The sequence below is a fragment of the Thecamonas trahens genome (assembly GCF_000142905.1).
Source record: "Thecamonas trahens ATCC 50062 unplaced genomic scaffold supercont1.14, whole genome shotgun sequence".
Lineage (NCBI taxonomy): Eukaryota > Apusomonadida > Apusomonadidae > Thecamonas > Thecamonas trahens.
Window position 1 is genome coordinate 534837 of NW_013657666.1, and position 23100 is coordinate 557936.

At 64.0% G+C, this 23100-nt stretch overlaps 5 protein-coding genes across 5 annotated transcripts; 3 read left to right on the forward strand and 2 right to left on the reverse strand.

Moving 5' to 3' along the window:
• Positions 1 to 283: 283 nt before the first annotated feature.
• Positions 284 to 7054, reverse strand: AMSG_03861 (uncharacterized protein; the record flags this gene model as incomplete). The annotated part of the gene is made up of 3 exons (XM_013904310.1): positions 284 to 3171; positions 3222 to 5446; positions 5473 to 7054. The coding sequence occupies 3 exons, from the start codon at positions 7052 to 7054 to the stop codon at positions 316 to 318; spliced, it is 6663 nt and encodes a 2220-aa protein (XP_013759764.1). The 3' UTR covers positions 284 to 315.
• Positions 7055 to 8560: 1506 nt separating this feature from the next.
• On the forward strand, positions 8561 to 16450 carry AMSG_03862 (uncharacterized protein; the record flags this gene model as incomplete). Its single annotated transcript, XM_013904311.1, has 2 exons — positions 8561 to 14322; positions 14716 to 16450. The coding sequence occupies 2 exons, from the start codon at positions 8561 to 8563 to the stop codon at positions 16448 to 16450; spliced, it is 7497 nt and encodes a 2498-aa protein (XP_013759765.1).
• Positions 16451 to 16542: 92 nt separating this feature from the next.
• Positions 16543 to 17859, forward strand: AMSG_03863 (uncharacterized protein). Its single transcript, XM_013904312.1, has one exon. The coding sequence runs from the start codon at positions 16554 to 16556 to the stop codon at positions 17412 to 17414; it is 861 nt and encodes a 286-aa protein (XP_013759766.1). The 5' UTR covers positions 16543 to 16553; the 3' UTR covers positions 17415 to 17859.
• Positions 17420 to 18481, reverse strand: AMSG_03864 (uncharacterized protein; the record flags this gene model as incomplete). The annotated part of the gene is made up of 1 exon (XM_013904313.1): positions 17420 to 18481. One exon carries the CDS (start codon positions 18479 to 18481, stop codon positions 17420 to 17422), a length of 1062 nt encoding a protein of 353 aa, XP_013759767.1.
• Positions 18482 to 19051: 570 nt separating this feature from the next.
• AMSG_03865 (uncharacterized protein) lies at positions 19052 to 20728 on the forward strand. Its single transcript, XM_013904314.1, has one exon. The coding sequence runs from the start codon at positions 19459 to 19461 to the stop codon at positions 20389 to 20391; it is 933 nt and encodes a 310-aa protein (XP_013759768.1). The 5' UTR covers positions 19052 to 19458; the 3' UTR covers positions 20392 to 20728.
• The last annotated feature ends 2372 nt before the right edge of the window (positions 20729 to 23100 follow it).

Sequence of the window (23100 nt, forward strand, 5' to 3'; positions counted from 1 at the left end):
TGGTGGTAATGGTGGTGATGTGTGTGTGAGGGGAGGGAGGGGGGGAGTGGTGGGGTGGTGACGGTTGGCGCGCACTGTGGTCGGTGGCCACTCGGCGGATTTGGCGCGTCGGGTGGCGACTCGTCGGTTTGGTGTGATTTCAATCCGTGTGTATGTGTGTGTGTGTGTGGGGGGGGGATACTTATGATGGCTGCGATGTGGTGGTCGCTGCCTTCCTCTTTCTCTTTGTCTTAGTCTCTTTGTCTCGGGTTGAACATATCATCTTCTTCTCTCTCTTGTTGCTGCATTTTTGTCTGTTTACACTCGCGGGTGGTATCAGAGCTCCTCGACGTCGATGACCGCATTGAGCATGTCGTGGATGTGACCGGTCTTGGAGTAGAGGCTGTCGAGGAGACGGATCATCGGTTCGCGCTCGCGGAAAAAGGCGCGGAGCCGCGACTGCGAGTCTGAGAGGCAGCGAGCGAGCGCGTCCGGCGCGACGTGGACCCGCCAGGTCTCAACGACAGCCATCAGCGCCTTTTCGATCTCTGTCGCGTACCGCTCCATCTCGACCTGGACCCGAACCACCATCAGCTGGAGCTCGGCGTTCTCCTCGCGGACGTTGACAAAGGCCGCGGCGCGCTCGGCGTTGGCCGATGCAGACTCGGCCTCGCGATGCTGTGATTGGGCGACAGCCGAGTCGGCGGCGGCCCGCGCGGCGTCCAGCTCGTCAAACACTGCCGCGAGCCGGCTCTGCGCCGCATCGAGGGCCTGCTCCAAGGCCTGCACCTCAACCTTGCTGTCGGCCTGGACCCGCGCGAGGTTGACGTGGGCGATGTCGAGGCTCTGCCGCGTCGACTCGAGCTCGGCCCGGGTCTGCGCGAGCTCTTCCTGCAGCGCCACGAATTTGCTTCCGCGGTGGCTGCGCTCGGCGCCAGAGACTTCGGCGGTGTAGGAGAGGTTGGGCGAGTCGGGATCAGCCTCGCTCTCGCTGCCGGTCTCGCTGCTGAGCGGCGGACCCCGGGCAGCCTGCCGCTCCTTGGCCCGGCGCAGCATGTCGCGGACATGATCGAGGTCGTCGCGCAGTTCTGCGTTGAGGACCTTGGCCTCTCGCAGCTCGGCGCGGAGTTGCTCCGTCACCGCAAGCGACTGCGGTGAGTCTGTCGAGGCGGCCAGCGCCTCCCGCAGCTCCACGATGACCGCCTCGAGCTGATTCACGCGGCTCGACTCGTTGGTGGCGAGGGAAGGCGGGTGCAACTCGAGCTCTGCGCGCAGGCTCTCAACAGTTGCCTCCAGCTCGGCCACGTATGTTCCGGCATCCGAGGTCTGCGGCGACTGCTGCGGCTGCAACACAAGCTTTGCGCGCAGGCTCTCGACGGTGGCCTCTAGCTCAGCCACCCGCGCACTACTATCACGGTCGCCATTGTCCTGGACAACGCGGGCAGTGCGGGCTTGGGTGCGGTTCTCGGCACGCAGGATGTCGACCGTCGCCTCGAGGTCGGCCACATATGCTGCGGTCTCCGCGTCGACCGAGGCGTCCAACGCAGCGGCACGGTTCTTGGCGCGGAGCTGAGTGCGGAGCTCGTCGAGCTCGGCTTCGAGTGCAGTTACTTCCTGATCGTGAGCGTCGCGGAGGCGGGCGAGGCGGTCGTCCGAGGCGCGACGGAGCTCAGTCAGCTCGCGGCGGAGCGCGGCGTTGGCTTCGGCGTCATAACTGTCGCCGACAGCCGCAGCTTCCTTGACCCGGCGCAGCTCCTTGGACTTGGACGCCAGCTCGCCGCACGCGGCCTCGTAGTCGAGCGAGAGCGCATCAAGCTCGCGCTGCAGTCGGTCTGCGCGGCGGGAGCTGGCGACCTCGGGCGTGGTCGGCGAGCGGGCAGCCAGATTAGCCTCTACAACATGCTGCGCGGCCGAGAGCGAGGCCTGTTCGGCGGCTACGAGCGCAGCGTTGAGCCGCGCAATCTCGCGATCGCGAGCTGCAAGCTCCGCCTCCATCTCGGTTACCAGTCCGGAAAGGTCCTCGGACGCTGTCGCGGCATCCAGGCGCGCGGTCAGATCAGCAATGCGCCGCTGAGCCGATCGCTCGGCGGCCGCAGCAGCCTCACGGTGCAGCGCCGCATCGGTTTCGACGCTCCGCAGCCGCTCACGGAGCGCCTCGAGGTCGGCGACAGCCTCGGCAGCATCGCGCTGGGCGCGGGCTTTGGCCGCCACCACCTTGGCCTCTGCGGCAGCACAGTCTTCCGATGCAGCAGCAGCGGCAGCGGCCGACTTGCGTGCATCTGACGCCGCATCCAGTGCCTCCTGCTCGGCAGCATCGGCGCGGGCACTGGCCTGGTTGAGCCGCTTGCGTGCAGTGGCGAGGGCGTGGCGGAGGGCATCGGCCTCGTCGCTCGCCGTCTGTGCCTCGTGCTGGGCGTTGGCCAGCCGCTTGGCGTTGGCGGCGGCGTCGCCACGGGCAGTCTCCAGCGCAGCCTGCAGGTCGGCCTGGGTGTCGCGACCGTGGGCCTCGGTGTCGCGCAGCAGTCGCTGCAGCGTGGCAACCTTGCGCTCGAGCTCCTCGGCGGTGGCGCGGAGCGTGGCGTTGTCGACGCCAAGCGTTGCCAGCTTGTCCGCCAGCTCGTCCTTGTCGGCCAGCGCCGCGGCAAGCTCCTTGGCGCCCGGCGGGTCGGCCATCATGGCGTCGAGAATCTCCTGGTTCGAGTTGGCCCGGTCCTTGTAGTCTTGGACCGCCGACCGGAGGGTGAGGCACTCGGACTCGAGCGCGGCAAGGGCGGCGTCGACGTCGGCCTTGGCCTCGGCTGCAGCGCGGGCCTTGGCCTCAGCCTCGTCAGCGGCTTCCCGGAGCGTGTTGTTCTCTGCTAGGAGCGTCGCTTCCATCTTGCCCTGCACCGCACGTGCACTCTCCAGCGCCTTGATCTGAGCGCGCAGCTGCTCCTCAAGCACGCTGTTTTCGTCCTCGAGGTTGGTGAGTGTGCGACCGAGCTCGTTGATCCGGTCTTCGAGCTGCTCGTTTTCAGCAGCGAGCTCGGCGGTCTTGGTCGCGCCCCGCTCAGCGGCGCGGACCTTGCCCTCGAGCACGTCGATGGTCTTGCGCGCAAGATCAAGCTCGTCGCGGAGTGAGCTCACGAGCGCAGCCTGGTTTGCCGACGCCGACGCCTCGACCGATGCGCGCTGGCTCGTGGCCTGCGCAGACTCTGAGAGCGCCGCGTGGGTTGCTGCCAGCTTTCCGCAAGGTCATTGACCGACTCTTGCAGCGACGCGTTACGCCTGGCCTCTTCTGAGAGCTCGACCTCGAGCTCTACGGCTCGGGCAGCAGCAGCCTCGAGACGAGCAGCGCGGGCGTCGGCCTCAGCGGCAGCGGCGGCGGCCGATGCCATCTCGGCCTCGGCCGACGCCAGCGAGGCAAGGGCAGCATCGCGCTCGGCAGCAGCCTCGGCAACGGCGGCACTGTCGGCGAGCGCAGCGTCGCGCTCGGCCCGAAGCCCGAGAACCTGCTCTTCGAGCGCAAGCGCCTTGGCCTCGAGGAGGCGGATCTGATTGGCTGACGCCGACTCGAGCGAGTCCTTGTCGGCTGCGATCTGGCGCAGCTCCGACTCTATGTGGCCGATGAGGTTGGCAGGCGCGGACTGTTGAGTCGCCGCCTCGGGCCCCGAGGCGCGGAGCGCGTCCTTGAGCGACTCGGAGAGCATGGCGTTGGCGGTTCGGACTTCTGAGACAACCGCTTGCGCAACCGCATGCTCGCGGTGTGCGTGTGCGGCGTCGGCCTCGAGCTGCGCGACCTTGACCTCAAGCTCGACGACGCGGCGGGAAGCCTTTTCACGCTCTGCGTGGATGTTGTCGATCTTGGCGGTGACTGTGTCGAGCCGCTTGGCAGCCTGCTGGGCTTGGCTCTCCTCGTGGGCCGCGGCCTGCTCAGCAGCCTGGCGAGCGGCGCGCTCGGCGGCAAGGTCAGCCTGCAGCGAGGCCACTTGCTCCGCCAGCAAATCCTTGGCAGCGCGCGAGCCCGAGTTGGAGCCTTGCTCGAGCGCGAGCTCGCGGTAGGCCTCAACCAACTTTTCCTGCAGCGCCGACGCCTCCGAGCCCGGTGGGAGGGTCGTCGACCGGAGCTGGGTCTCGAGCGCAGACATGGCGTCGCCAAGCTGCGCCACTCGCGCCTCGGTAGCGATGAGCTCAGTCTTGAGACGGGAGTTCTCGTTCTTGAGAGCCGCGGTCGATTCTGTCTCTCGGGCAAACTCGTCTTGGATCTGCTGGGCGTAGGCCTCGACCTGGTCCTGGTACGCGGTGAGTGAGGCTTCGAGCTCGGTGTTCTGATCGGTAAGCCACTGGACTTGCTCCTGAAGCGAAGCAATGGTCTGTGCGGTCTCGGCCGAGTGGGAAGAGGCGTCATGGGCTGCCGACGCCGCATCGGTCTGAAGGGCGGCGACCTGGTCGCGAAGCCCGCGCTCCGACGCCCTGGCGGTGATGAGCTCAGTTTGCAGGTCGGCAGCGCGGGAGGTCTCGGCGCGGACCTTTTCCTCGAGCTCGGCGATGCGCGTCGAGAGCGCGTCGACGGTGGTGCCCGCAGTAGTGACGGCATCGGCGACGGCGGCCATTTGCTGCTCGGCGGCGGCCTCGGCGGCCTCGGCAGCAGCAGTGTTTGCAGCGACCGACGCGAGCTGAGCGTTGGTTTCGACCAGCTGAGCGTGCTCGGCCTCGAGAGACACGTGGTCTGCCTGTAGAGCCTTGAGATCCTCGGCCAGCACCTCGTACTCTTCCAGCGTTGGCCCAGCGCGGGCCGCCGCCAGCTCGCGATGGAGCTCGGCGAGCTCGTTGCGGAGCTGCGAGATCTGCTCCGAGTACTGGAGGGTTTCGGCGATGTGATCTTCCGACTGCTCGCGGAGACGGGCTCGGAGCTTGGCGACCTCGGTTGCATGAGCATCTGCTTCGGGCGACTTGGAGCTTTTGCGTGGCGGATCGGTGACAACCATAGTGATGGGCGCGTCGTTGCGCGGTGCGAGCATGCGGTGCTCAGGGCGGGCAAGAAGATCCTCTGCGGCGGCGGCGCGGTCCTGGGCGGCACGGAGCCGGCGGCGGAGGTCATCAACCTCGTCACGCGACACAGCATAGGCCGCATCGCGCTCTGCAAGCTCTGCGGCTATGGCAGCGAGCTTGCTCGAGTCGCGTGATGCAGCGTCGCGCTCAGCGACGGCAGCGTCGCGCTCGGCAATGGCAGCGTCGCGCTCAGCGGTGAGGGTCTGGATTTCGTCAAGGAGACTCTCGATGGTGGCATGTGTCTCCTCCAGTCGAGTTGAACGAGCCGATGCAGAGCCGGTGTCTGGGGAGAAAGAAGCGGCGGGTGCGGTTGCGGCCGAATCGGTGGGCACAGCAGGTAGCGGCTCAAAGACGGAACCCTTGTCCTCGGACTCGTGGGCCGTGGCGTGGATGGCAGGTCCTCCATCGACGCCAGCGACTCGAGTGAAGAGCGGGCCTGAAGCACGGCTGGTGGCGACACACGCTCGCGGAGAAGAGACTGGTTGCGGGCGACGAGCGCGTCGTGGTCAGCCTTGAGCGCATCGTACTCGGCAATGACCACGGCATCGGCGCTGACCAGAGCATTGTGCTCGGTAACAAGCTCGACGTACCGAAGCTCAAGCTCTTTGAGAGTGCGCTGGGTGTCAGTGAGCGAAGTGACGAGCGAGGCGTGGTCCGGGATGGAGCATGCCGGGGCAGAGACTGGCGACGGCGTCGCAGACGACGCGCGGGCCAGAGCGTCCTCGGCGCGAACGGTCTCGCGAACAAGCGCCTCCTGATCACGGAGCGACATAGTCTCGAGTGCATTGTTTCGGGCGGTGAGCTCGGAGACTTCGTCTTCGAGGGCACGGACGCGGACAGCAAGCTCGGCCTTTTCGGTGAGCGCTGACTCGAGGGTGGCGAGGAGTGCCGACGACGACTCTGGCGCGACCTTGGCGCTCACGAGTGCATCGCGCTCGGCGGCAAGCACAGCGGCCTGCTCCTTGGTCTGGCGGAGCTCGTCGCGGAGCTGCGAGGTAGTCGGCGACGCTGGGCGGTCGGAGTCGCTGTTGTCCGCGCGGGTGGCGGCAATGATGGCGCGGAGCTCGGCAATCTCGACCCGCTGCGAGTCGACCATCTCTTGGAGCGTGTCCTCGCGGGCGCGACCGGCCTGGCGAGTCTCTTCGAGCTTGGAGGTCACAAGCTCGAGATCGGCCTCAAGGTTGTCCATTTGCGACAGCGCGTGGTCAAGCTTAGTTTTGGCTTGCTCGCCTTCGAGCACAAACACCGTGAGCTGCGAGTTGTCGCGTGTGAGCTCCTCGTTGAGAGTGGTGAGTTGGGAGATCTCGTTCTCGAGCGCGGCGAGTGTTGCTGCAGTCGACGATGCCTCGGCGGCCGCGTCGGTAAGTGCCGTCTCATAGCGGGCACGGGTGGCATCCCGGTCGGCGGTAGCCTGGGCGACAGCGGCGGAGGCGGCGTCGAGTTTGGCCGCAAGTGTGTCCCGCTCGCGCAGCTGCTCGGTCTGCCGCTTGATCTCGGCGGCCAACTCGGCGCGCTCGGCCAGGGCGACGGCCAGCTGGTCCTCGAGAGACGCCACATGGTCCTGCAGGGCTGACGCCTGACCCACGCTGGACGCCCGGGTCTGTTCAAGCGTGGCCTGCAGCGTGGCCAGGTCGGCCTCGAGGCTCTCGCGCTCTGCTTCGGACGCGGCGAGCTTAGCGCCGACGTCGGCGAGAGCGGCGTCGTCGGCCTCGACCCGGGCCGAGGCCTCGGAGCCGGCCGAACGGGCGGCCGCCAGCTCGGCACGGAGCGTCTGAGCCTCGGTCTTCAGCGCGGCAGCCTCGTCACGGAGCTGGAAGACCTCGTCGTCGGCCTTGGCCAGGAGCTCCTCCAGAACCTGGACCTTTCGGGCATGCGCATAGCCCGGAGCTGACTCTGGGCCGTCGTTGGCCGGCGGCTGCGACGCGGGGGGCAGTGCGTCAATCGACTCTTCTGCCGAGCGAAGCACGTCCTCGCCGTGCTTGCTGGCGAGCCGCGAGCGCTCTTCGGCGGACGACACGTACTCGTCGACAACCTCTGCCAGCATGATGCGGGTCTTTGTCAACTCGACCTGCAGCAGCTTTGCGCGAGTGGCCTCGTACCGCGCAGCCTCTTGAGCCTCGAGCACTTGACACTGAGCCTCCTTGCGACGATCGACCTCTGCAGCATACTGAGCGATGACCTGCTCCAGCGAGCGGTTAGCACGGACGAGTTCATCACGGACGTTGCGCTGAGTGGTCGAGGCAGAGGCAGAGGCAGATGAGTTCAAAGATAGATGCTGACGAGGCATTGACGACGAGTAAGCTGCAGATGAAGCATGTGGCAACGTAGCCGAAGCCTCCATCGAGTCTGACCATAGTTGACGAGAGAGGTCCATACCTCCACTGTGACCATGACCACGACCATGATCTCGTTCTGTCTTGTTGTCTGACTAGAGTCTGGCCATGGTTGCGGAGGCTGTGGAGAGGCGTGAGTGGAGAGGTCGAAGCGGGACGTCCGTCCAGAATGTGACATAGCAAAGGTGTGTGTGTGTGTGTGTGTGTGTGTGTGTGTGTGTGTGTGTGTGTGTGTGGTGGTGGTAGTGGTGGTGGTAGTGGTGGTGGTGAGGTGTGTGTGGTTGTGGTTGTGGGTGTGGTTGTGGTTGGCGTGGCGGGTGTCTGTGGTGGCGCCAAACGGCGGCATGCGCTTTCAGTTGGGAGGATGACCGACATGACGGGAGTCTTGCATCGGAGGCGTGGTGATGGTAGCCATGGCATAGGGGAGGGATGATATGGGGAAGGAGGGGGAGGGGAATGTTATCGACATGATATAGTGGTGGGATCTGGGACAAGGAGTGGGATAGGGGGAGGGGGTGGGGTGGGCTTGCCATCATCGTTTTGCCGTGGCGTAGATAGTCGGTGTTACCCACGTGGACATTAGACCAAGCTGCGAAGCCGGCAGGATTCAAGGATACTCATCAAGACATAAGTGGCCCAGCGTTTCTGTCTCGTGGTACCCCCCTGCTATCCCTCATATCGAGATCACAGTCATATTGACTGGCAATCATACTTATCGATTGTTCGAGGTCTCCTCCCACGCGCACACCAACGAGGAACCACCGACCGAGCTGCTCCTGTATCCGCAGCTACCGACTTTGAACACCATCTCACTCTCATCCAACCCACACCACGACCAGCTTATCTCTCTATCACCAAGCCCATCATTCGTCCCTCTTGTTCAGAAACGGTCTCTCTTGTTACGCGAGTCTATGGCTAGGAGTATCGGCCGAGTGCAAATGCGGGAGATGGGCGGCAGTTCGTCGGCGTGGGTCATTAAGAACGTTCCACTGATGATGGTGATGACGAGCAGTATGATGATGACTATGATGGTGATGTTGATGATGATGGGCAATGATGTTGCAAGAGTATCTGCTGCTACTTGCTCAACGTATAATGTGCCAGACTCGGATGTTGTGGTGGATGTGGGTGATCATCATGATGGCCATTTGCTCGCGGTGGGCGACTTCAATGATGATTCCTACATGGACATTGTGTGGTGCAATTCGAATACCTCCATGCCCTTGCTGGGCGAACTCTACATCGGTGGCCCGGGCTTGTCTTTTACCCGGTCTATGCTCATGTCGTCACCCTGCTTGCTTCCAGTCTCGGCTGACTTTAATGGTGATGGTGTGCTGGACGTCGTCATCTCATCGCCCGGCGTCATTTCGGTCTTCCTCGCTCCAGGATCGGTCGGAAGCTGGGATCCGCCGCTGGGCAGTACGTCAGGGCATATTGCTGGCGCGGCAACTGCCTCAGAGTCTATTCTGACGGTCGACATGGACCTCGACGGGGATCTGGACCTGATTGTGGCCGACCCGACCGACGCCCTGGTGATTTGGTACGCAAACGATGCGGGAGACGGCACGACGTGGTCGCCCAACGTCATTGTGCCGCCGATTCTGGGTGTTGCACCGCTAGGCATGGCATGGGCAGACCTCAACAATGACGGGTTTCCGGACGTGGTGGCCTCGCTGGCACTCTCGCAGGTTGTGGCCATTGTGCTAAGCCCGGGCTCTACGTCATACACCGCCGCCGACGTGCGGATGTTTCCGACAGCGTACGCAGCACGCGGGCTGGCGCTCATCGACTTGGATGCCGACGGTGATCTGGATCTGGTGGTAGCGCCCGGCTCGATCAAGACCGAGTTGGCCATTGCATACCACGAGAACACCGGCAACGGCGTGTTTTCGTCGGTCATCCTCACCTCGCCGGCCAACGGCCGCCAGGTTGGCATGGTCCTGCCGTTTGACGCCGACGGCAACGGCGTTGACGACGTCATTTCGTGCGAGGTCGACGCCTTTCCTGTTCTCTACTCCAAAATCTCCCTTGTTGAGGGCACTCCGGTCACGGGGCCTTTCCTGCGCGAAGCGTTTTACACAGCGCGGCGCGCCGAGAACGTGGCCGCGGGCGATGCCAACTCGGACGGCTTCACGGACCTCATATTTGCGGCGTTTGGCGTCAGCGGCGAGCCAACGATCCGAGTTGTCGAACTCCTGCCTGTCGCTCCGTTCTCGCAGCTGCCGGTTGAGGTTGCGCTTGACAATGCCGTCTCGCGTGTCTCGATGTGGGCACTAGGCGATTTGGACGGCGACGGCGATGTTGACGTTGTTGTTGGTGACGCAGTCGCCGGCGTGATCACCTGGGCTGTTGCCGACGCGTCGGGCGGCTTGGCAGCAGCAGCAGCGCCTCTGGCTACGTTTGTGCCGGGCACGATTGTGAGCGTTGCAGTGGCAGACATGACCGGCGACGCAGCGCTCGACATTGTGGCTTGCCTCGCCGATGGCAACGTCACGTTTGTGGTCTCAGAAGGCCGCGGGCAGTTTGGCGCTGCAGCGCGCGCCGCGAGCGATGTCCTTGGCTCGGGCGCTGTGCCGAACGCCATGATCCTCGCCAACCTCAACGGTGACGACATGGTGGACGTGCTCGCGTGGAACGCGGCTCGCATCGGCGTGGCACTCAACGATGGGAGCGGCAACTTGCTTACGCCGCAGCTGCTGCCGGCGGCCACCGGCACCATCGCACACGTCTGTGTCGCCGACGTTGACAGTGACGGCGACGACGACGTTGTCTTTGCCGATGCAGCAGGAGGTACTATTTACGCTGCGGCACAGACGAGCCCTGGCGTGTTTGCGGCGACGGCATCAGCTCTGGTCACCGGCGAAGCTGGTGTGGCGTTTGTGGCGCTCGCTCACATCAATGGCGACGACGCGCTCGACCTGGTGTGGCACGCCGCGGGCGCGAGCTTTTCCTGGTCGGCCAACGTAGCCGGAGCGTTCCCCGGCCCTGTTTCGAGTCACGCGACGCCGAGCCCTGTGGTCTCACTCGCACTCCACGACGAGACCGGCGAACGGCGGAGTCATGTGGTTGTCTCGCTAGCGACGGCAGCGTACTGGTGGATCAACGCGCCGCGAACAGGGCTTGGTGCCAGCATCCATGTCGTGGCGCAGGGCCTGACGAGTGTCCACAGTGGACGGGCGCACGATGTCAACGGCGATGGCGTGAGCGATGTCATGTTTGTGGACGACAACACGCTGTACCACGTGAGCGTAGCACGGCTGGAGGTGGGCGCCGGGCGCAACGCGGCGAACGTGCTCTCGTTTGACCACGCCGAGTGCGGCGGCGTGGTCTCGAGTGTCGCTTGCCTCTCTGCGGCGCTGGCGCGGACGTCTGGGTGTGTGGGAGTGACTCGGCGCTGGCTCCAGGTCCCGGCGCGGGTGACGGCGCCGTTTACCCGATGCCACACGACGCACGGACCGCTGCGGGTCCGCGGCTCGTTCAATATGAGGCTTGCACCGGGCCATCCCGGCGGAATGGCGATCGACTGCGGCCAGAGCGGCGGGCAACTGTTTGTCATCAGCGCCGGCGTCCGGGCTGTGGTGGCCGGCATTGACATCCGCGGCATGCGATCGTCGACCTTGCCCGACATCAAGGAAGGGTCGACCGGGATTCGAGTCGAGGGCTTGGGCGCCCACCTCGAGTTGCACAATCTTGAGGTGAGAGGGTGCTCGTCTGCAGACGCGTTGACCTTTCACGCGCACTCTGGGATCGGCGGCGCTGTGGCGGTTGTCGATGGTGGCTCGTTTGTGGCCTCGGGTGTTGTCTTTCGCGACAACACCGCCGGCGCGGCCGGCGGAGCTGTTGGGGCCCAGGGTGGCAGCGTCAAGCTCACGTTTACAGACGTGCTCTTTGCGAGCAACGTCGTGGCCGACACAGTCGGCGTTCAAGAGGGCGGCGGCGCAGTGTCGATCTTGGACGGCTCGTCGATGGTTGTGGCCATGACCAACGTCACCTTTTCCGGTAACTCGGTGGCTACCGGCTCGGGAGGGTGCCTTGAAGTGGCGGCGCTGACGACACGTGTGGTCATGCACAACGTCGAGTTTGATGGCTGCAGCGCGAGCAATGGTGGCGGCGGAGCAGTGTCGATTGTGGGCCCATCGACGCTGGTGGTGACACTGTCGGGCACCTTGTCGCGGATTGTCAACTCGACGGCAGCGTACGGCGGCGGAGTGGCGGTGGCGACCAAGGACGTGCTGCCACAGACTCTGGGCGGGTCCGGCATCGCCACCGAGGTCGGCACGCTTGGGGCGTCGTTCACCATGAGCGACGGTACGTTTGGCGACAGGCTCTCGGCCATGTACGGCGGTGCAGCGTTTGTGTGCAACGGAGTGCTCGACTTGCAGCAGGCGATCCTGACGGGGGCATCGAGGGCGGAAAACGCAGGCGGGTTTTGTTTCTTTTGCTCGATCTACGAGTCTAGGTGGCTGGTTGTCGGCAGCGAGGCCGGGCACACAGCGACTGTGACGCGGGGGTTCAACGCGCGGCTGGCGACGCCGCCGACCGCGGCGCACTGGATAACTGCGCTGCCGAGCAGTGCGATGTCCGGACTGGCGTTTGGCAGTGGAGCCGTGGCGTTCACCGACAGCTTTGGTAACCCGGTGCTCGATCCGCTAACCAAGGCATCACTGTCTGTGACCAACGGCGGCTCGTTTGTGGTCAACGAGCTCCTGGCCGGGAGCGCGTTTTCGGCGGCGCTTGGCGGCATGTCGCTGGCCGACGGCGCGGTGGCGGCACGGAGCGCAGCCGATCTGGGAACAGACGCAATGTTGCGGGTCGGGGTCTTTCTCGGCACCAACCCGAGTGTGTATGTGGACGGAAGGGTGCGGATTGGGGCATGTGAGGCGGGCTATGGCGCGACGGCAACGTTCCCTGACCCGCTGGTGTGCTCGATCTGCCTCGGCCTTACGTTTTCGAACGAGACTTCGGCGGCGGCATGCCAGCCCGAGGTGACCTGTGGTGGCGACGCGGTGGCAATCAATGGAGTGTGTCAGGTGTGTCCGGCCGGGACCGACCGGTTGTACGACGAAGCGCGCGTGCCGGGAGCATGCGAGTGCCGTGACGGATATTGGACGCCGCTACAGCGCCAGGACGTGGCGTGCGCGGCGTGTCCGGACGGGGCAAGTTGCCCAGGTGGGGTGGAACTGCCTGTGGCGCGTGAAGGCTGGTTCCCGACGGGCGCTGTGACGGACGGGGCGTTCCACAAGTGTGTGATCAAGGAAGCGTGTTTGGCCGGCGGCGTGTGCAGCGGCGGGTATCTGGATGGCAGCTACATGTGCAAGGACTGCGCAGAGGGATACTTTCGCAACTCACTTGGCGGGTGCTCGAGCTGCCCGACCGGCTCGTCGAACCTTGTTTTTGTCCTCTTTGGCAGTGTGGTTGCTGGCGCGGTGGCTGCTGTCCTGCTCGCGTGGTGGACGTATCGGCAGTTTGTGGCGAGCGAGAGCACGATGGCGTCGACGCTCGAGGGCGATGGCGCGGGCGAAGCGACGACGTTTGGCAAGCGGACCAAGGTTGTTCCGCACTCGCTCTCTGTCCTCCTTATCTACCTGCAGATCATCAACATTGTGGGCTCTGCACCGTTCAACTGGCCGCCGCTTCTGGAGAAGACGATGCTGTACTCGCGAGTTGCCAACGTGGACATGTCGCTGTTTGCGACCGGATGCAGCATTTCCTCGTTCTACTCGCGGTATGTGATGGGCGTTCTGCTCCCACTGCTGTTTTTTGTGGTGACGGTTGTGCTTGTGGTCATGTTCCGGATCTGCGGGTGTCTCGCGACGCCGGTGACAATGGAGCCTATCTCGACGTGGGCAGTGGTGGGCCGGCTGGTGTTTACGGTTGGCCCGCTCTTCTACATCCCGCTCTGCTCGTCGACACTGATCTTCTTTGACTGCACGCTCCTCCCAAACGGCGGGTGGTACCTAGACGCCGATCTGGAGACGGCTTGCTTTGACGCCGAGTGGTGGCAGTATATGCCGGTAGCGGCCGGGGCGGTGGTGGCGTATGTGGTGGCGATGCCGACACTGTTTGCGGTGACGCTTGTGCGGCATCGGGCGGAGCTCGACGACCCGCGGACGATTCTCAAGCTCGGGCCGATTTACAACCTGTACCGGCGACACTACTACTACTACGAGCTTGTGCTGCTGGGAAAGCGGCTGGCGATTGTCTCTGCCGCACTGTTCTTCTCGAATCTGGAGGTGTGGCTCTTCCTCGCGCTGGCGAGCATTTTCCTCTCCTCGCTCATGTTCCAGATCCGGCACGATCCGTTCTACCAGCCGCTGCACAACCGGGTCGAGTCGTTCCTCAACGCTACAGTAACGACGCTCATCTTTTTGGGCATGATGTTCTGGGCGGACGACTTTCCGAACCACGAGTCGTACAGTGTGGTGCTTGTGATCTCGATGGTGATGCTTGTGGCGTCGGTGGTGTTTGTGGCGACGATGGCGGTGCAGGAGGTGATCAACACGCACCACGTGTCGGCGGCCGTCCGCGACCGCGACTCGGCGGTGCTTGGAACTCAAGATGCGGTCTTTGTCGATCTTGTCAAGCGGTACGCGCCGGATCTCGAGAACGTGCAGCTTGCAGCGGCAGTCAGTGAGGCCGTCGACAGTCGTAGTCTGACACGCGGCGGCTCGTCCTCGATTTACGGCGGATGGGGCCCGCCCACAACTTCGCCCACAACTGCGCCAGGTGAGCGGGGGGCAATGCCGACATCCGAACCAGGCGCAGCAGTAGCCGCGCGCAGTGGAGGCGGACTCAAGCGCCGATCGCAAGCCGCCAGCACTACCCGCAGCAACAACGCCAGTCATCGTGGACGTGCATCGCAGACCTGGACTGGCACCAGTCGGTTTGGCGCGTTCTCGTCTTCATCGCCTGTATCAAGCAGTGACGATGAGTATGACGACGATGATGCTAGTGGCTCGCGATCGGGAGGCATTGCACTGTCTACGTTGAATTGATTGAACACAATCGTCACAATGGAGAGTTGGCTTGGGTCGCGGTCTTGTCCCGCCGGCGTGCCGTCGCTCGACTGTACTGCGGCCGCGCCACACGCGACTCGCGCAACAGCGGCGAGATTGCGAGGGTGGCCGACTTGGAGCCAGATTCGAGGTCATGGGCAGAGTGCGGCATGTATGTAGCGTAGCGTGGGTAGTGTGGGTTGCTCTGAGTGTGATGACCTTGGCGGTGTGTTGGCGGGGAGCGAGGCAGCAAGGACGGGCAAGGTGATGAAGAGGCAGAACGATGACATGAGCGGGATTGTGGCTGATCAAAGCAGTCGAGGTGGTGGAATGGGTCATGGTCTGGCCGGAGATGAAAGAGGAGGTGGCGATGCGAGGCGGCAAGTGCTAGCAGCAGAGGCAACTGAAGCTGGGGCGGCGTTGGCAAAGGCAGTGGCGGATGGGAAGGAGTGGAACCATCACACGATTGGGTGCGGCAAGGTGCGGACGGGGCTGTTTGATGCCGTGGTGTGCTTTGAAAAGAGATATGCGGAGCTGTCGCGCGATGTGGCAAGTCCGATCGAGCTGGCGTTTACCGTTGTCGAGCGAGTGTTTGCCAAGAGCGAAGACGTGCCGCATGTAGAGAAGGATCAGCCGGGAAGCAAGCCGTACACATGCGGCGATTCGTGGGCGATGCGGTGGGAGCATGCCGGAACTGGAGCGTCGTTTGCGCCAGTCTCGATCACGGCCGACGCAAAGAACTGCGATCGGTACGTGGTGAAGATGTACTTGCCGCCGCTCGCCGGGTCGTACGGACTCGACATGCGGCTGCTTCACGTCGACGGGAGCGGGATGGCAGATCCACGGCCGGATGAGATGGAGCGGCTCGCGTTTCCGAATCCCGAGGCGCTGCCCGAGGCCGGGCCGTTTGGCTTTAACGTGAAGCTGGAGACGATTGACGACGATTCGCCGCTGGGGCTTCTCCATGTGATGGCGTGGGAGGGATGGGAGGCGCGGAGCCGCGACGACCCGGTCTGCACGGGCGCGCGTGGCTTTCGCGAGAACGAGCGGTTCGGATGGTGGCTGCCGCCAATCGACGGCGAGACGCCGGACTTTCCGCGGCTCGGGCTGCAGTACTATCACGTGAATGGCTGTCCCGTAGGGCGGACAGCATCGACTGAGTTTAGCAAGTGCATGGCGGACACGGCGCTTGATGTACTCGGCGAGTCGATTGGTGGGCATGTGGCGAACCTGGCGCTCCAGCACGTGGTCTCGCTCGAGGTGGACAAGCTAGAGCGTGGCGAGCAGCGCGGAGTCGGGATCGGACGGTACCACCAGCATCCGTCGATGATGACGCGGGCGGATCCGCTGTTTGCCGGGCGAAACCCGCCGCCCGGTGAGGCTGGCGGGTGCCGGCGGTTCTCTGGGCATGGGCTGATGGTGACGGAGCCGATGGTGCTCCGGGGCCAAGTCCCGCGCGACGAGGCCGAGTTTTTGGCTGTGATCATGGGCGCGAACGACGCGATGCGAGAGACGCTCGAGATCTGGGAGCAACGGTGGACGACGCTGCTCGACAAGCTGGAGGAGCGCGGATGGGGAGGGACGCTGGTGCTGTTCACGACGCCGGTGCGGCGGTACAAGGCGACAGCCGAGGGCGACGCGTCAATCCGAGCCGGCAAGAAGGACAAGTACGATGTGGAGATATTTGGTGGCCGGCTCCTCGGTGCCGACGCCGAGATGCAGCACGAGGAGCGGCCACTTGGCAGGGTGGCGGCTGAGTCTGCGGTCGGGAGTGGATTCCGCGTCCGCGACCGGGCGCGGCACACGTCGAGCTCGCCGCGGTCTTCCACGCCGCGGTTTTACAACACATATCCGCGGGTCAAGGCCTTTTCCCAGCGGGCGATCGATATTGTCAGCAGTCGGTTGCCCGAGTCGAGACGGGCACTCGTCGACTTTGAGGCGATCACTGATGGCCTCCATCCTGACTACTGCCGCGATGGTGTCCACTACTGCGCGTTTTCCGAGTCGCTCTGGCCGTATCTCGCCAACAATCAGCACTGGCCACACTGTGGACCGACACATGCTGCCGCCGATTTGCTCTTTACTCGTGTTTGTGGCCTGCGATCGAAGTAAATGGGCCAGGAGACGCTTGTCGTAGGGGTGGGGAGGGCACTCGCATGTGCGAGTTGAGCCCAGACTGACCGATGACGGGTGAGGCATCGCACTCTTCTCTCACATGTCGATCAACGCAGGAGTCGAGGGAGAGGACGGATACTACAAGGGCGCGGGAGGCAAGGATGAGGGTTACGCAGGGGTTGATGGTGGCGGCGTTGGTGGGGACGGTCGATTGGGCTCGGGACGGAATGCAAGGCGCGGGAGCGGTGGACGTCGGTGGTTGAGCAACTGCTTCCGATCGGTGCCGTATGCGTCGTTGCTTGCGGTGATGATGGCAGCTTCGGGGTTGTCTGCGGCATGGCATGGATGGAAGCGGTTTCATGATCAGCTGGATGAGTATCTGACTGTTGATGAGATCCACAAGTACGAGCATTGGTTCTACGTTGCGGTCACGATCCCGTTCCTCTTTGATCTTCTGGCGCTGGTGGTAGCTCTCTCGGGAACAGGCGCCATCCAAGAGGCATGCTGCGCCAAGCGAGGCTGCTGTACCCGAATGGTGGGCAAGGTCTTGGCGGCGCTCATGTCGCTGGTCTCGTATGGGCTCGTCTTTTGCTTTGTGGCGCTCTTTTCGGCCTTTGTCTCGCTGTGGGGCTTCAAGAAGCTCTTCGACTACGCCTGCGACGAAGTCGACTCGTTCTCCGAGTCCACCTGCATCGATCTCTCGCAGTTTGGGCTCGGCAACAAGATGTGTGGACCTAACTTTCGCGCCTTTTGTGTCGACTTGCGCGAGATGAACCCGAATCTGGTCTCGATCTTCTCGGGCCTGCTCCTCATCATCGCGGCGCAAGTCAACGTTGTCGTCATTCACTGCGTCAACTACAACCGCATCCGCGATCGAGTGAACCGGTCGCGGTCAGCGCGAGTGTGGCGTGAAGAGTACTACGCCATGGCGCCAGAGGATCGGCCGCTGCTGCGGCGGTAAAGGCGTCAACCCATGACGTTGAGGCTGGTGGAGACACCGCGGTCGGACGAGACCGGCGAGGCCGAGCGCTCGCGGATGCGGACACGGACCTTTTTCTTGGAGCGGCGGCGCTGCGGTGAGGCTGCCGACGGCGGGGCACGACCGCCACCCTGCTGCGGTGCTGTCGGGCGGGCTGCGGGCTGAGAGGCCGGCTGTGGGTCGGGCGGGAGTGGGCGGCTCGGCGACAAGCTCGAGCGGCGGGTACGGCGGCGGTCGCGGTGGCGGTGGCGGTCGCGAACAGGCTCGTCGTGACGGGCAGACGATGTGGGCGACGCAACCGGGGAGCGCATGGCATGCGGGCGTGTGGTGGGGCCGCGGCGCGACGACGACGCATGGCGCATGGGCGAGAACGGGGCGGCGCGGAGGCCGGTGCCCAGCGCGGGGGTAAAGCTGACAGAGGAGCCGAGCGATGACGGCTCAGGGACCCGCGGCGCCGAGTGCGGGGCACGGAGCGGTGACGGCCGCAGTGACGGCGCAATGGGCGGCGAGGTCAGCCCCTGCGAGGGCAGCGAGTCGTGGTGGAGCGAGACGTGGAAGGCAGTGGCGCGCTGCAGCTCCTGCTGCTGGAGCCAGGCGCGTTGCGGCGCGCGGGCGGCGGCAAGCTCAGCACGCAGCTTTTCGATGAGCATTTGCTGCTGCTCGACAATGGCGACGAGGGCCTCAACGTCGGCGGTGTGGACGTCGATGCCACGGGCGGCCGGCGAGTCGTCGGTTGTTTCCCGCGGGCGCGGCGAGGCATCAGCGACCTGCGCAGCGAGCGCCTCCATTCGAAGGAGCATGGCGGCGTGCTCGCTACGAAGGCGGGCGACCTCGTTGCCTAGGCTGTTGTTCTCCGGAGCAGCAGTGCTCTGTGAGGACGCGAGGCGCGGGGTGGAGCGGGCGTGGCGCGACGGTGACGGCGGGTGCTGAGCTGGCGACGGTGCATGGAGCCAGCCATCGTCGTCCTGCTCCAGCATGGGCGAGTGTGGGTCGAGGAGCGGGCGAGCAGCCTGGTTGAGGCTCCCATCGTGGGCACGGACGTCAGCCATGGACGGCGGCGGGGTGGATGCGTGGCCGAGCAGCGCACTGCGTCGGGCACGAGCATCGGCGGCGTCCTCCGGCGACGCATGGCGACGATCATCTCTTGGAACCGAGGCCAGAAGTGAGCGTGCGCGAGCAACCACATCATCCACGTCCGTCCTAGAGTCTGATGAGCGAGTTGATTGCGGACGCTGCGCGGCGAGAGGCTGGGCTTGCGGTTGGTTGCGAGGAGGCGTGGCTGTGCTTGAGCTGGGCGAGCTGGCAGCAAAGTGAAGAGAGGGGACGACCGAGTTGGATGACGGCGAGTACGACCCGTACCGCTGCATGGCGGTCTGAATGCGTTGTGAGAGGGAGTGTGGCATGGTCGCGGAGGGGAGGTGGAGTGGTGGGGGGGGGCGAGCGAACATTCTCGCGCGGAACAACGATTTCCAACGAATGATAATTGATGGTCAAAATGTGTGATTGTTGGCATGCGTAGCATGGTCAGTCGGTCGGGCTGTCGGGGGCGAGGGGTGGGCGGGCGGGCAGGGCGGGCGGGCGGCTCCTGGTAGGGCGGCAGAGAAGAAGGGCAGGAACAGTCACCCTCTCTCGCACTCGCAGGTGTGTGGAACGTGACCAAGACAGACTTGACTAGGGCCAGAGTAGGAGTAGCAATGGCAGCACTGTCGTGGTTCCGGCGTGGGAGCAAGTTGCCTGCGGTGAAGGACGTAGTCAAGGCATGGGGAGAGTACATGGAGGTCCGTGGGAGTGGGGCTGGTGAGGCGACGGAAGAAGACGAGGAAGGTCCCGAGGCTGTGCTGGAGAAGGTCCTCAATGGTCTCCGTGCTCTGGCTTGTGGCGGTATTGAAGACTTGGTCCCTTCGGACGAGGTCGCTCTGGAAATGGCTGAGGAGGTGGTCAAGCACGACATGATGGTGGCCATCATGCGCGACCTGCCCGAGGTCTCCATCGAGAACAAAAGAGATTCACCTTTGTCTTCAACAACATGCTCTCGTCGGCGCTTGTCGGTCCGCTCATGCAATCGTACATCAACGCGCTCTCCAAGGACGACAAGAACGAGCTGCTGGACCTCGCTGTGACTGGCTACGGCCACTCGCCGCAGATGGCCGTTCTCTCCGGCTCGATGCTCCGCACCGCCATCACCACCCGCGAGTTTGCCGCCTACCTCCTCAACAACGCGCTCAACGACATCTTTGCCCACCTCCAGTCGCGCAACTTTGAGGTCTCGTCCGACGCGTGGGCCACGTTTAAGATGATGCTCACCCAGCACAAGGAGCTGACGGACGAGTACCTTAACGTCCACTACGACGAGTTTTTCCCGGCCTTTATGACGCTGCTCAACCCAGACGGCGATGGGTACACCGCGTGCCGTGAGGCGCTCTCGCTCCTCGCCGACCTCATCTGCTACTCGGGCCCGGCCGAGTACCGCGTCCGCTTTATTTCCGAAGCCAAGCACCTCATTTGCATGCTCAACCTCCTCAACCACGAGTCGCGCATCATCAAGCTCCTCACCTTCCACGTCTTCAAGGTCTTTGTCGCCGCCCCGGCCAAGTCGCGCCAGGTCCACAAGGTCCTCGTCCGCAACCGCGACGAGCTGCTCAAGTTCTTTGAGAACTTTTTCCCGGACTCGGACTCGGCCGAGTTCACCAAGGACAAGGCGTACGTCATCGAGCAGATCGCGTCAGTCGACAACGACGCCGGCATGCTCTCCACCTCGGACCCATCGGTCAACACCGCCGCCGCCGCCGCTGCCGCTGGCCGCCGGACGCCGCCCCGCGACGCCGGTTCAGGCGGCGACGACGCCGGCGCAGGCTCGGCTTCGGCCTCGGCCTCGACCTCGGCCTCGGCTGGCTCGTCGTCGGGCAAGGAGCAAGTCGCGCCGCAAGCGCCGCCGCCGCAGAGTCGTCGCCGGCGCTGACCTCTCGGCTGGCGGCTCCGAGGCCTCGCTCCCAGCGACATCGGCGTCGGGCGACGAGACCGGCGGCAGGGTCCGGCGCCGCACACGCTCGCGGTCCAAGGCCAAGACCAAGGCCAAGGACGACGCCGCCGGTGATGACGCCGCCGCCACCAAGCCGCGCTCAAAGTCCAAGTCCCAGCTCAAGGTCAAGAGCAAGACTCGCTCCGACTCCAAGTCCAAGGCCAAGACGACCGCGGCCGATGGAGGTGGCGACGACGACGACGACGGCGAGTCGGACTCGTTCTCGTTCTACTCGTCGTCGTTTGACTCGTAGTTGCTCGTAAAGAAAAACAGCATGTACAGCGATTGTGGACGGTGAGAATTGGAGATCAGAAACGTGCGCGAAGCTGGCTATCGGTCACGGGGGCTGACCCTCGCCACGGACAAGATCACGACGGACAGCATCCACTCTCCTCCCACCCGCATAGAGTGGTTGCTATGCCCGGACCTGTCGAGCTCGGCAAAGACACCAAGGGCAGCTTCTGGCTCCACGATGCCTTCAACCACGTTGTGGCCTATGCTAGCTCACCCGGCTCGTTCACAGCGTCCCGGGCCTGGTCTTGTAGTCATCATCAGCAACCATCGCAACCAAGTTCGAGTTCAGCCGTCTCCCTTGCTCAGCCGCTGCGTATTGAGAACGAGTCCGGAAGTATACCGGCGCTGCGTAGTGAGGTTGGGCAACGACCGAGGGAGTTGCGACCAAGCGAAGCGAGGTCTTGCTATCGAGCGGAGCGAGGTCTGGGAAGATGAGAGACGACGACAGGCGACCAACAATCAACGGGGGCAGATGACGATGAAGACAACACCTCGCACCGGGCCAACAGTAACTGCGTCATTGTACTCGCTATCGCTCTTCCGCTTCCCCTTCTGATTTCGATCTTGCGCCCTCATCCTCGACCGTAGCCTCGACATCGGCCTGCCCGCTCGCTCGCTTGGGCTGTCGCTCGCTAAGGCCCGCCCGGCAGCGATCCGGTGCCGATGGTAATCCACAGCAGCTGGCTTGCTCGCGATGTATGGTTCGTTCATCCCTCCCCCTTGTTACATCCCTCTCTTCCACCCTTTCTCTCCTCAGCAGTCGCAGCTTCGGCCTCAGCCACGGTCACCGCCTCGGGTCTTCATCCGCCATCGCAACCATGAACGCCGCCGCCTCAATCATCACTCCCATCGCCAGCCATTGCCATCCCCCATCCCCATCACTATCCTCAGCATCAGCATCAGCCTTACTACCAACCTGGTCATCGCTGCCTCGGGCTTGGGCTTCCTCTTCTCCCGCAGCAGCAGCATCAGCACGGCCCTCATGCCGGCGAGTGGCTGAGCGACGAGTGGCTGGCCGTGACTCGATCGCTCGCTGCTCGCCTCGGCCTCGGCCACAGCAGCAGCGCTAGCTGTGGCAGCCGCCACACTCATCCCACTCCAGCCATCTATAACCCCTCACCTCCATTCCCTGTGATCACACCAGCCAGTCCCCCTGTATAGCCAGCTGCAGGTTGTGCTGAGCTTGATCTGGCTTGATCTGGCTTGGCTGCGGGTGGTTGAGCGGACGGGAGAGCGAGCGGCGAGTTGCTGGCCAGTGAGCAGTCGACACGAGACGACGACACGGGCATCAGGACACAAGATCGGGCGGCAGACCAGTGTAGTCTTGTCAATTACCTCACCTTCTATCCCTTCTCCCTCGCCTTCCCTCCCTCTTCTTCGCTCTGACCAGCCCACTGGCCTCGTCGGTCCCGTCGGTCCTCTCGCCACCAGCTGTGTTGGTTGACAGGTGGGCTGGGGCAGGATGGGCAAGGCGGGGAGAAGAAGGGGAGGTGGTGGTGGGGGAAGGGACTGATAGCCATTGCCACTTGTCTCACTATTCACGGGTAGATCATACTAATCTCGTGCTCTGCCTAGCCTGATCGGGGTTGTGCCGGCGGTGGGCGGGTTGGCTCGGGCGGCGATCGGTGGTGAGCAGCAGGCGGTCGGCAGTGATGCTGATGACGGGATGCTGTCGGCTGATGTGTGTATCGGGGCTAGTGGAGTGGGTGGATATGTTTTCAGGGGTAGTGAGTACGTGTGGTGTGCGTGTGGTGGCTATGGGTGGGGATGGTCGGGAGCGGGGGTCGGAGATGGGCCCGGGGAGGGGGGGTCAGCACCGTCGAAACGACACCAGGCCAACAAGTTGGGCCTCGGGTGGCAGAACTCGGATTCTGGAATACTGCAGCTGTGGATTGGAGACTGTACATGGGGGAAGTGTGTGTATGGAGTAGGGTAGTAGTGAAGTCAGATTGGGAATGTCTTGCAATGAGGTTGGTGGGGGGCGTGTGCGGAGTCGGGCGGTCGAGGGCGTGCTCAACCACCTAGGCAAAACAAGCCGACGCGGAAATGAGCCGAGGAAGATGGGTGTCGATGACAGCGATATTTGTACTGGTGATAGTGTGAGGTGAGTGATGACCAGTAGTGTGGTCGCGGGTTGTGTAGCTGGCAGTGGGAAGGAGCTAGGTGGTAGTGAAGGTGGGCCGATCGGGCGAGCGGGCGGCGGCTGGCGGCTGGTGGTCGGCGAGGCAGGGGCAGCAGAGGGGGCTGGGTCGGGGATGGGTGGTTTGAGAATGCTGTTGGTTGGTAGTGGGCAGTATGGCATGTGATGGTTGAGGGGTATGGGTGTCGAGGTCGGGAATGAGGATGAGGGTGAGA

Coding starts and splice junctions, on each gene's coding strand:
- AMSG_03863 (XM_013904312.1), top strand. CDS start 16,554: ATGTCGATCAACGCAGGAGTCGAGGGAGAGGACGGATACTACAAGGGC.
- AMSG_03865 (XM_013904314.1), top strand. CDS start 19,459: ATGCTCTCGTCGGCGCTTGTCGGTCCGCTCATGCAATCGTACATCAAC.